At 42.7% G+C, this 11,938-nt stretch overlaps 2 protein-coding genes and 1 long non-coding RNA gene across 4 annotated transcripts; all 3 read left to right on the plus strand.

Annotated features, from left to right (window-relative positions):
- The first annotated feature begins 513 nt into the window (after positions 1 to 513).
- Positions 514 to 2,472, plus strand: LOC124394477. Its single transcript, XR_006927497.1, has 3 exons — positions 514 to 703; positions 2,062 to 2,154; positions 2,260 to 2,472. It is a non-coding gene; the product is annotated as an uncharacterized LOC124394477 (long non-coding RNA).
- A 4,248-nt stretch (positions 2,473 to 6,720) lies between these two features.
- On the plus strand, positions 6,721 to 8,542 carry LOC124394474 (zona pellucida sperm-binding protein 4-like). Of its 2 annotated transcripts, XM_046862711.1 has the most exons (8): positions 6,721 to 7,027; positions 7,099 to 7,286; positions 7,363 to 7,460; positions 7,530 to 7,687; positions 7,761 to 7,953; positions 8,032 to 8,179; positions 8,252 to 8,327; positions 8,401 to 8,542. In XM_046862711.1, exons 1-8 carry the CDS (start codon positions 6,748 to 6,750, stop codon positions 8,499 to 8,501), a joined length of 1,242 nt encoding a protein of 413 aa, XP_046718667.1. In that variant the 5' UTR covers positions 6,721 to 6,747; the 3' UTR covers positions 8,502 to 8,542. The 2 variants fall into 2 exon arrangements, with proteins under 2 accessions (XP_046718667.1, XP_046718666.1); XM_046862710.1 differs by having other exon boundaries at positions 8,032 to 8,327.
- A 1,181-nt stretch (positions 8,543 to 9,723) lies between these two features.
- On the plus strand, positions 9,724 to 10,905 carry LOC124394338 (biogenesis of lysosome-related organelles complex 1 subunit 3-like). Its single transcript, XM_046862475.1, has 2 exons — positions 9,724 to 9,778; positions 10,376 to 10,905. The coding sequence occupies exons 1-2, from the start codon at positions 9,724 to 9,726 to the stop codon at positions 10,876 to 10,878; spliced, it is 558 nt and encodes a 185-aa protein (XP_046718431.1). The 3' UTR covers positions 10,879 to 10,905.
- The last annotated feature ends 1,033 nt before the right edge of the window (positions 10,906 to 11,938 follow it).

The raw sequence follows: 11,938 nt of genomic DNA on the forward strand, positions 1-11,938 counted from the left end.
AACCTTCAGTTGGAAACAGAGCAAAACACGGAACTACAATTTCTGTAAATGGATGAAGAAGCAGGAAATGAACGAACACTAATACAATACAGTAAAAGTGTGACTCCTGTCTGTTATCCTTCTTCTTTTTCTTCCTCTTCTTCTTCTTCATTCGGCTGCTTTCATTAGGGGGCACCACAGCAGATCATCTGTATCTATACCCCTCTGTCCTCTACATCTGCCTCTGTCACACCAACTACCAGCATGTTTTCCCTCACCACATCCATAAACCTCCTCCTTGGTCTTCCTTTTTTCCTCCTTCCTGGTGTCTCCATCCTCAGCATTCTCCTACTGATATGAATAAAATGAAATGTGGCTGCTGTTGGTCTAAAGAATATAACTAAGTTGAAATTAAATAATGTACTTAAGTTTGTGTATTAAAATTAAAATAGTCGTGTTGACAAAATGTAAAAATAGTAAGATTTCAGTTTAACACAACTAATTGAAATAAAACGAATGAAACAGAGTTGTGTTGCTTCTGCAGTACCGCTCTTTGGTCAACAGGTGGAGTAATATCCGCGCATGCGCAGATGAAAAGCAGATTCAACGCGAACTTTTCTGCTCTGTTTATGATCGGCGTGATTTAATGGGAATCAGTTTAAACAAAGTTCAGGTGCAAAAAGAGAAAACAAGCGAAGATTTTACCATGTGGACACACAGCCAGGTGAGATTTCACTTTTTAATCTATATATATTGAGGATGTTATTAGGTTTGGTTGGTTAATCGCGAATAATCTCATGTTTTGTATGATATTTTCATGATGTTAGCGTGTTCCTCATGTGTGAGTTTCACATTCATGTTAGTTACATTTTTCGCCTTAATTTAATTTATATTTGTTGAAATGTGATTATTTGATTTTATTATTCGATTCTTATTATTAGGGTAATATTAATCTTTGCCATGCTGTTTGTCTTTGTCTGGCAGGAGGACGACAGTGATCGGATATTAGTAGGCCATTCCTAGAGCTAATATTTCTAGAACACAATAATAATAATAATAATAATAATATATATATATATATATATATATATATATATATATATATATATATATATATATATATATATATACTTTTGGTGTAGTATATCTCTAAATTTTGGTGTGTGCGCATGCATATACGTGTGTGTGTGTGTGTGTATATATACACATATATATATATATATATATATATATATATATATATATATATATATACGGTTCCATCAAAGAAGTCGAGTCCTCGCACTGTGCGTCAGGTGCAGAATTGCTGCAGCATTGCTTTAGAGGTTGCAAAAGCGGAAGCTTCGCTTGTCAGTGCTCAGACCAGACGCTACACACTGCAACATCGGTTTGCAGGCCATCGTCCCAGTAGGAGCCTCTTCTGAAGCTGCTCATAAGAAAACCCACAAAAAGTTTGCTGAAGACGACCTGTCCAAGAGCATGAATTTCTGGAACCATGTCCTTTGATGAGACTAAGATAAACTTGTCTGGCTCAGATGGAGTCCAGCGTGTGTGGAGAAAATTGTGTCCAGTCACACAATTGCATACAGTCAAGCATGGTGGTGGTAGCATCATGAGCTGTGGTTCATTGCGAGAAACGTGGATTCCAACATGTACTGTGACATTTTGCTGCACCTGACGCACAGTGCGAGGACTCGACTTCTTTGATAGACGAGTCCTATTCCAAGTAGAACCCGTCTTGGAAAACCTCTGTGCCGTAACTCAATTTCAGGGTGTTACCGAATCTGAGACTTTTCATTTGGAACCAGACTGTTTTAATGAAACAATATTCACCAGAGTTGTGTTTTTGCACCTGCAACAATTGGAACAACTCTGACATCAAGGATTATTGTGCATCTTTTCCATAGCAGAAATTGAAAAATTCTCCTGATTTAGGACCATTTTTGGATGTCTTGTACTGGTCGCTAGAATTGACAAACTTGACTTTTGTAAAAACATCACAGTGGGATAATCTGTATGATGCTACTTAAAGTTTTAGATGTACAGTAAAGCGCTAACTTATTCTCATTTTACATTGTTCAGATCGTCTCCATCAAGAAAAAAACGTAAATGCATCCTGAAAGCCCTTACTGTCTACCTGAATGAAGACCATCAAACCTTGTGAAGGAGTATATGGTACATTTACATTTTTCTAAAACATATTTTATGTTTCTGTGCAACAAACCCCTCCTCCCCCTCTTGATCTGTTGGTAATTCTCTTTTTATACTTAATATTTTTAGGGTGTTAAACATGATGTCGTTGCAACCTCGATGCTCAACACCACCCTGGGAATCTATGACTTCGTACATGAAGGAGCAGATGCTACAGACCCATATGAAGATGTTGGCATCATCATTAAAGGCATCCAAATATTTGAAAACCTGAACAATGTGGCAAATGCATGTTCTGCGATACTTGGTCTAATTTATGGATTAAACTTGGCTTATCCACAAGATCTGAGATACACTTTTGAAGTATTTCAAAAGTTATTTATGGAACTAAATGCACACAAGCATTCAAACAAGGTCCAGGTCCTGAAAAATAAACTCTTTTCATAAGGCAGGACAGACTGTATGTTTTCTCCATATTAAAACTAAATTAAGAATGTTAAGTTGGTTTAACTAAACAACATTACATTAACTTTATGTAATTAACTTAAGTTTACTGAAATTAATATTGTTAATTAAATGCAATCTTACTGAGCTACGTGGAACCTGTTGACATAAGAAAGTTAAGTAAGTCCAACATATTTTTTTGAGTGTGCACATGTCCAAACCATCTCAATCTCACCTCCCTCACCTTGTCTCCAAAACGTCCTACATGCACTGTCCCTCTAATAAACTCATTTCTAATCCTGTCCATCGTCGCCACTAGCAACGAACATCTCAACATCTTCAGCTCTGCTACCTCCAGCTCCACCTCCTGTCTTTTACTCAATGCCACTGTCTCTAATCCATACAACATCTCAGGTCTCACCACAGTCCTATAAACTTTCCCTTTCATTCTTGCAGATACCCTACTATCACAAATCACTCCTGTCACTCTTCTCCACCACTCCACCCTGCCTGCACTCTTTTCTTTACTTCTCTAACACACTCTCCATTACTCTGCACTGTTGACCCCAGGTACCTGAACTCCTCCACCTTCTCCACCTCTTCTCCCTGCAACCGCATCACTCCACTGCCCTCCCTCTCATTCACACACATGTACTCTGTCTTACTCCTACTGACTTTCATTCCCCTTCTCTCCAGCGCATATCTCCACCTCTCCAGGCTCTTCTCAACCTGCTCTCTACTCTCACCACAAATCACAATATCATCTGCAAACATCATAGTCCAGGAGACTCCTGTCTGACCTTATCCGTCAACCTGTCCATCACCACTGCAAACAGGAAAGGGCTCAGGGCCGATCCTTGATGCAGTCCAACCTTCACTCTGAACCAGTCTGTCGTACCTACTGCACACTTCACTGCCGTCACACTGTCCTCATACATGTCCTGCACCACCCACATACTTCTCTGACACACCTGACTTCCTCATACAATACCACAACTCCTCTCTTGGCACTCTGTCGTGCGCTTTCTCTAAATCCACAAATACACAATGCAATTCCTTCTGTCCTTCTCTATACTTCTCCATCAACATCCTCAAAGCAAATAAGGCATCTGTGGTGCTCTTCCTCGGCATGAAACCATACTGTTGCTCACAGATGGTCACCTCTTCTCTCAGCCTGGCTTCCACTACTCTTTCCCATAACTTCATGGTGTGACTGATCAACTTAATTCCCCTGTAGTTACTGCAGGTCTGCACATCTCCCTTATGCTTAAAGATCGGTACCAGCACACTCCTTCTCCATTCCTCAGGCATCCTCTCCCCTTCCAGAATCCTGTTAAACAATCTGGTTAAAAACTCCACTGCCATCTCTCCTAAACATCTCACGCCTCTACCGGTATGCCATCTGGTCCAACCGACTTTCCATTCTTCATCCTCTTAATCGCTGCTCTCACTTCCTCCTTACTAATCCTATCTACATCCTGCTTCACCAACTCCACATCCTCCAACCTTCTCTCTCTGTGATTTTCCTCATTCATCAGCTGCTCAAAATACTCCCTCCACCTTCTCAACACACTCTCCTCACTAGTCAACACATTTCCCTCTCCATCCTTTATTGCTCTAACTTGCAGTACATCCTTCCCAGCTCGGTCCCTCTGCCTGGCCAATCGGTATAACTCCTTTTCTCCTTCCTTAGTGTCCAACCTCTTATACAGCTCCTCATATGCCTTTTCCTTGGCTTTTGCCACATCCCTTTTTACCTGCTGCCGCATCTCCTTGTACTCCTGCCTACTTTTCTCATCACTCTGTCGATCCCACTTCTGTTTTGCCAACCTCTTTCCCCTAATGCTCTCCTGCACTTCCTCATTCCACCACCACGTCTCCTTGTCTTGCTTTCTATTTCCAGATGTCACACCAAGTACTTTTCTAGCTGCCTCCCTCATCACTCCTGCAGTAGTTCCCCAATCATCCGCACCTCTTCACCACCACCGAGCCCCTGTCTGACCTCTTCCCTGAACCTCACACTACACTCTTCCTCCTTCAGTTTCCACCATCTTATTCTTCTTTCAATCCTTACATTCCTCCTCTTCTTCTTCGCCTCCAAAACCATCCTACAGACCACCATCCGATGCTGTCTAGCTACACTGTCCCCGCCAACACCTTACAGTCTCAATCTCCTTCAGGTTGCATCTCCTGCATAGCACAAAGTCCACCTGTGTGCACCTTCCTCCACTCCTATACGTCACCCTATGATCCTCCTTCTTCTTAAAATACGTGTTCACCACTGCCATTTCCATCCTTTTAGCAAAATCTACCACCATCTGCCCTTTCACATTCCTCTCCTTAAAACCATACCTACCCATCACCTCCTCATCACCTCTGTTCCCTTCACCTACATGCCCATTAAAGTCTGCCCCAATCACCAATCGTTCTTTCCTAGGTACACCATCTACCACGTCATCTAATTCACTCCAGAATCTTTCCTTTTCCTCCATCTCACAGCCAACTTGTGGAGCATAGGCACTGATGACATTTATCATCATCCCTTCAACTTCCACCTTCACGATCATCACCCTATCAGAAACTCCACTACACTCTTACTGTACTCTTCCTTCAGAATCACCCCTACACCATTTCTCTTTCCATCCACACCATGATAAAACAGTTTAAATCCACCTCCAATGTTCCTGGCCTTAATCCCTTTCCACTTGGTCTCCTGAACACACAGCATATCTACCTTTCTCCTCTCCATCATTTCAGCTACCTCTCTCCCTTTACCCGTCATAGTACCAACATTTAAAGTACCAACCCGAACCTCTACTCTCCTACACTGCTCCTTTTCCTGCCGTCTCTGTAGACGTCTTCCTCCTCTCCTTCTCCTCCTTCGGCCAACAGTAGCCCAATTTCCACTGGTACCCTGTCGGCTAACGATACCTGTGGCGGTCGTTGTTAACCCAGGCCTCGACCGATCCGGTATGAAATTCTCCTTTGTGATCCGCATATTTGATTTGGCACATGTTTTACGCTGGATGCCCTTCCTAACGCAACCCTCCCCATTTACCCGGGCTTGGGACCGGCACTAAGAGTGCACTGGCTTGTGCCCCCCTAATGGCTGGGTTTGTGTATTTACAGTATATATAATGTAATTGTGTGTCTGTGTGTGTGTGTGTCTGTGTGTGTGTGTGTGTGTGTGTGTGTGTGTGTGTGTGTGTAGGTTTATGAATGTGGTGAGGGAAGACATGCAGGTAGTTGGTAGTTGATGGATGATCCAATGTGGCGCCCCCTACTGGGAGCAGCCGAAAGAAGAAGAAGGTGGCATCAGGTGGAGGTATCTTCAGACTCCGTGGATGCCCTAGTTGATCAGAAGACCCTCCGACTGACCCTTCTGAGAACCTTAAACGTCACACAAAGTTAATGTTGGGAGTCAGTAGAGTTCTCTCCTGGCATGGAAGAACCTTCACACTGACTAAAAGAAACCTCTGCATGGGTAGAACACCCCATCTGGCCAGAACGATTCTTCGAGGACCTTCTGCTTCACATGTAGAACCATGATTATGTTTAAGTTGTTTGAAAGCATGGTAGAACCTTCACCGTGAGGAAAACGAATCCTTTGTGTGGGTTAGAACAACAGAAATAAACCTGAGAAATAAACTTGAGCGTGTAAAAGAAGGTATCAGGTCACATCTACTGACAGTCACAGAGCCACAGGAACATTTATTATATTAGAGCAACTTTTATTTAGTATTTCTTTTCTTTCTGATCACAGTGACAACGAAAGCTACAGAATATTTTAATTAATAGAGAATCATTTCTCCAATAAGTTCATTTTAACAAATTAAATTTGATGTACTAAGTTAGTATTTCATATGCATCTATAATTAATAAATATTCACTTCCCTCGTTTTGATTGGTTGTCGTCGCTCAGGCTTGCAGCTATTGGCTTTGAACTAACTATCACTAAAAAGTGATAATTAACTCGAACAAGTCTCCATTTTAACGTCTCCCTGAACAAACCAAGAAGGCGGTGGTTAATGAGGTTACTGATGACACACAGCTGGAAGATCATTAATGACTCGTTAAGTAGGCGGAGATTCCAAATTCAATTGGGACAAAAGACACAATAAAAGGTAACTGCTGCTAGTAGTCAGTATACTGGTGTGTGTAGTTCAGGAGAAAATGGTGGCTTCTGGGGTAGGTTTCGGACTTGTCGGCGGTCTTCTTGCTGTCACGTTTGTGAGTAGCTCACCTGCAGCTCCACCAGGTGTGAAGGTGCTGTTTCATGATCCTCAAGTTCTTCCAAAGCCAACTTTGCAGCCACAGATGCCTGGCTTTGTTCAGCAGTGCCAAGTGAAGGACTATGAAAGGGTTCCTTGTGGAGAACCTGGAGTACAGGCTGCTCGGTGTAACTCCTTGAACTGCTGTTTTGATGGCCAGCAGTGCTACTATGGGAAAACTGGTATGTTTGAAGTACTGAGTTTTGATTGTGGGTAGAAATGAGAAACTGATTTTTCTTCTTGGTGTTTCCAGTGACTGTCCAGTGTACCCTTGATGGCCAGTTTGTGTTGGTGGTGGCCAGAGATACAACCCTTCCCAGGATAAGCCTCAGTTCCATCAGCATGCTGGGAGGAAACACTGGGCCCTGTAGTCCTGTTGACTCCAATGCAATTTTTGCTGTCTACCAGTTTCCTGTCACTGCTTGTGGGACCATCATGATGGTATGTTCTAGTTTCTTGCCACAAACATATTATGGGTCACTTTCCTGTGTCTTAGATTGTTCTCCACTCTGTCCAGGTTCAAGCTGGATATGTGATCTATGAAAACATGATGTTCTCATCCTATGAAGTTGGAGTTGGACCCCATGGTGTCATCACAAGAAACACGACTTATGAGTAGGTTTAACTAAAACTTGTGGTGGAGACCTCTTTAGAACTTTAACTGATCTACTGTTTTCTTTTTAGGCTTTACTTCCAGTGTAGATATTCAGGTGTTGGCTTTGCGGCATTGACTTTTGAACCTTCGGCTAATGCTGACCCCATGCCTCTTGTTGCTTCTGGACCACTTCAAGTAGAACTAAGACTAGGAAAAAGCCACTGTGCAGTAAAGGGCTGTGCAGAAGGTGAGACCTCTGTCTGGATGCTGGTGTGAGTCAAGTGTTCATGGCTTCAACAAAATCTGACTTTCCCCAACAGAACAAGTGGCCTATAACTCGTACTACACTGTTGCTGACTATCCTGTGACCAAGATTCTGAGGGAACCTGTTTACGTTGAAGTGCACAGCTTGGGGAGAACGGATCCAAATATTGTCCTGGTTCTGAACGGCTGTTGGGCCACTGCTTCCCCGAACCCCTACAGCTCTCGTCAGTGGGACCTTCTGGTGAATGGGTAAGTTCTTGTCTTGAATTTGTGTATTCTAATGACTGTACTGGACAGGAAATAATGATGACTTGGTGTATTCTGAAGGTGCCCCTACATGGATGACCGTTATTTGACCAAGCTGGTACCAGTTAATGAAACATCTGGACTTGCCCACCCTACCCATTACAGGCGCTTTGTTTTCAAGATGTTCACATTTGTGGATGAGACCGCTAAGGCTCCACTGCATGAGACGGTAAAGGCTTGCGTTTCCTTTTTCTGCTTTATGCTTTTGTACAGGAATAAGCTCATTGTCTTGTCTTTTCAGATCTACATCCATTGCAGTACAGCTGTCTGCCTTCCAAGTGCACAGGACTCTTGTGAACCACAGTGCTCCAGAAGAAGTAGGTGGACTCCTTAACAGTCTGGTTTTTCCCTCATGACTGGCTTATTGATTTTCTTTTTCTTCTCCTTCAGGAAGAGAAGCTGCAGCAGAAGAAGGCTCTTCTCACACATCAGGAATAGTGTCTAGTGGTGAAGTGATCTTTACCCAGAGTTCCTCACCTCAATATGATTAGTGTAAATCTGTGCAAAATAAAAGCTTGGTTACTTTGAAAAACTTAGTCTGTGTGTATCTGCATGGCCTTCAGTAATTTGTGGTTGGGTGAGTGGTGGCCAAAGGATTACCTCTGGGTTACTGACCGTAAGGTTATGGTTCAAGAAGCATTGCAGCAACTTTTGCACCCTAATCCTCCTTAACCCACAAAGCAACTGCTAGGCATTTTATTTGGTGACCTTTTAGTAACTCTTTCTGGTTTTTAGCATTTATTAACTATAGTTTCAGCTCTACAAGGACAAGATGTGAGCCAGATGGCTTTCCATAGAGCTTCCAATAAAATAACTTTGGTAGGGACCAGTGGCAGCTGAAAATTTTCTTAAGTGGGGCTGTGGCACACTGGCACAGCAAACAATTTCAGCAAGCGCTGCAATATGATTTATTGAAATGCAGACAGTTTCTTATCGCAATCCTGTGGCCGTCGTCTAACTGAGTAGCGCTGTTCATTCTTCCCAAAAGGCTAGTTTGACAATTATCCATGTGTCCCCTGGTGTGTTCTTATTTTTTTCAGAAAGGTGCTTCATATCTCTCACTCCCGTAACTGTCCATGCTGTATCTGCCCCAGTTGTTTAAAACAGCAAGCACGGAAAGCAAAATAAGGCATTAGCAGAAACGCACCCACATAGCCAGACCTTTTTGGTGTACCAACGTGAAGAGTAGCTTCGCGTGTACGTCTTCCCCTTTCCGCTTGTCTGCTGTCTGATTCAGAGTTTAGGCTGATCTGGACCCAGTTCTTTTACCTTCAGTTTTTCTGCCATAGTTCTCTTCTCAAACGGGCATTGGAGTAGAGATTTTAGAGTTTTTGTGTCCGGAACTAATTACACCGGAGTCCGCCATTGTCACATAACATCGCGCCACTACTGGCCAAGCCCTCATTTGAGCAGTTTGGGGGTGACAAAAAAATCGCCCATTGCAGATAAGAATTGAGGATGCTGATTGGCTAAATTGTCACATCTTATATTTATATATTGAATAGGCATTTGACTCAATTCTACAAAGACCCGCCTCCTTTGGGCAATTTCTCGATTGCCCCTCAGCTGAAATTGAGTGGTGCACACAGAGAGGACATATGGTGTTTGTGGAAAAAAAAATATTTTCCACAGATAATTTTCTAATATATTACATCATACAAATACACATTTAAATAAGTTTTATGATTATAATTTTGCGTGTGTGGTTCAGGGATGGCAGCGCCCTCTATTGGCCATCCGCCACTGGTAGGGACTTTGACTAGCACAAGTGTGCAATAGACCAAATTCACTCTGATTTCCAAAAAAATGCCCATATCTGAGTTTTTAATACCAACAAAGTCTATATTTAATCTGGAGGAAAACACACCCTCTCCTACAGGTCTCTTACTGTCAAATGTACAATAGAAATCTCTGAATTCAGAGTGAACAATTTCAGCACTCAATACTATTTGGAACAATGATTTTACATCTTAATGACTTTATTTTACAAGCACAGGGTTCAATAATTTCTTATTTCTGACTAAAACATGGATTTGTATGTCATCCTGAAGAGTTTCTTACAGTTATACCTTTTTGCTAAAAGCATGATTTTATTGCTCTAAAATCATGCGTTTTATTACGCGTCACAGTCACATGATCGCGCTCGCAGCTCCGGAAGTCTGAATGTAAATAGAGAGGATTTTTCCGCCTTTATACAGTATATCTTGTTTTATAATTTTAATAAATCTTATTTAAGTCGAATTTTTATTAACATTTGATATGTTTAATCTGTTATTTGCAGCTAATTGAATGAGAACAGCCCGTTTATCTGGCACTGAAACGTGAGAATGTGAAAAAACTTTATAAAAATGTATACTCTGATCAGACTCTGATCAGGAACTCTACACGTCGTCTGGACTCACAGTTCCGGGTGAAGCCTCGGAGACGGAAAGCGAGGACGAGGAAGTAAAACCCACCGCCTTCCTGCACCATCTGCCCCCTCTGAGTGTCGATCGTCATGACGACGCGTCCGTCACTCGGCAGAGCCCGACCTCGCCCGTGCATACGTCTGCGTCTGCACCCGGCAGTCACGTTAACTCGCTGCTTCAGCAGAAACTGCAGGAGAGTAACGCACGTCTGTGTGCCGACGTGAGTCAGAGTGTCCGGCAGGTTTATCACGCGGCAACCAGAGACGTCAAAGCGGCCACGTCTCACCTGAGCCACTCCCAGAGCGTCATCATCGCCGCCTCGCACGCTGTCCGTGTCGCCATGGACGACCTCCGAGCCGTGTGCGACAAAATCGACATTATCACCAGCTGCCGCTTGCTGCCCGACATCGCCATGACAACGCCCTCAGCGTCCACGGTGCCCTCCGCCGATCCTCTTTAAACACGAATCCTGCTGCCATGTGGACATGTGTTCCATTCCCTTTCAGGAACTGCTGTAAATGTAAGGATACGAAATTTGTTAGAAATCTGTTATGCACGGGCGAGGTCGGGCTCTGCCGAGTGACGGACGCGTCGTCATGACGATCGACACTCAGAGGGGGCAGATGGTGCAGGAAGGCGGTGGGTTTTACTTCCTCGTCCTCGCTTTCCGTCTCCGAGGCTTATGAGGTCATATTCCAGGACTGAGATTCTGAGAGTGGCAGAGAGCATTCACCATCCAGGTTATGGGTTTAAACCTCGTTATTTACAGATGATTAACACTAAACTTTAAAGGCATCTATTAGGCCATCCCAAATTAGGGAATCCCAAAGGATGTGTCCTGGCATAGACAAATTCCTAGTTCAGTTACAGAAGGTTGTGGGTTTCAGACCTCAGCACTGATGAACATTTTTGAGATTCAATCTCAACATTCTGCTTAGTTTAACCAGCATGTGTTCATTTTAATGGAATAAAATTGCTTTATAAATCATCATCCTGTGATCCATTCAGTGTGTGTGTGTGTGTGTGTGTGTGTGTGTGTGTGTGTGTGTTATAATTAGTTTTAAATAAATACAATACGCAATAATACCCGTGACCGGAACATCCACATTGTGCTGCTTACCGTATTTGATAGTTTTCATTAGTTTCAACAGAAGGAAACAGGAAGGTGAGGGTAGTGAGTGCTCAAAAGTATTAGCACCCCTGTTATGATAATGAGCTCAATTTAATCTATACCACACATGAGCTGATCATTCAGATGTATCATTCAGCCCCGTTTAAATGGCAGAGGAGGCGGAGTCACAGCTATTTATTATAATAATCTGAAAATATTAAACACAAATGTAAAACATTCAAAGTTCTTTACACCAACATAAAACATTTAGTGTCTGAAAGCAGGTCTCTGTACTGCAGCAAAACAAACAGGAAATAAAAGCACTGCACTCACATGCACACCACCAATAGGTAGTAATGATTTCATAATTTTTTTTATAAAAGTTGAATACATCAGGAACAAAATCCAG

Source organism: Silurus meridionalis, chromosome 12 (assembly GCF_014805685.1).
Source record: "Silurus meridionalis isolate SWU-2019-XX chromosome 12, ASM1480568v1, whole genome shotgun sequence".
Lineage (NCBI taxonomy): Eukaryota > Metazoa > Chordata > Actinopteri > Siluriformes > Siluridae > Silurus > Silurus meridionalis.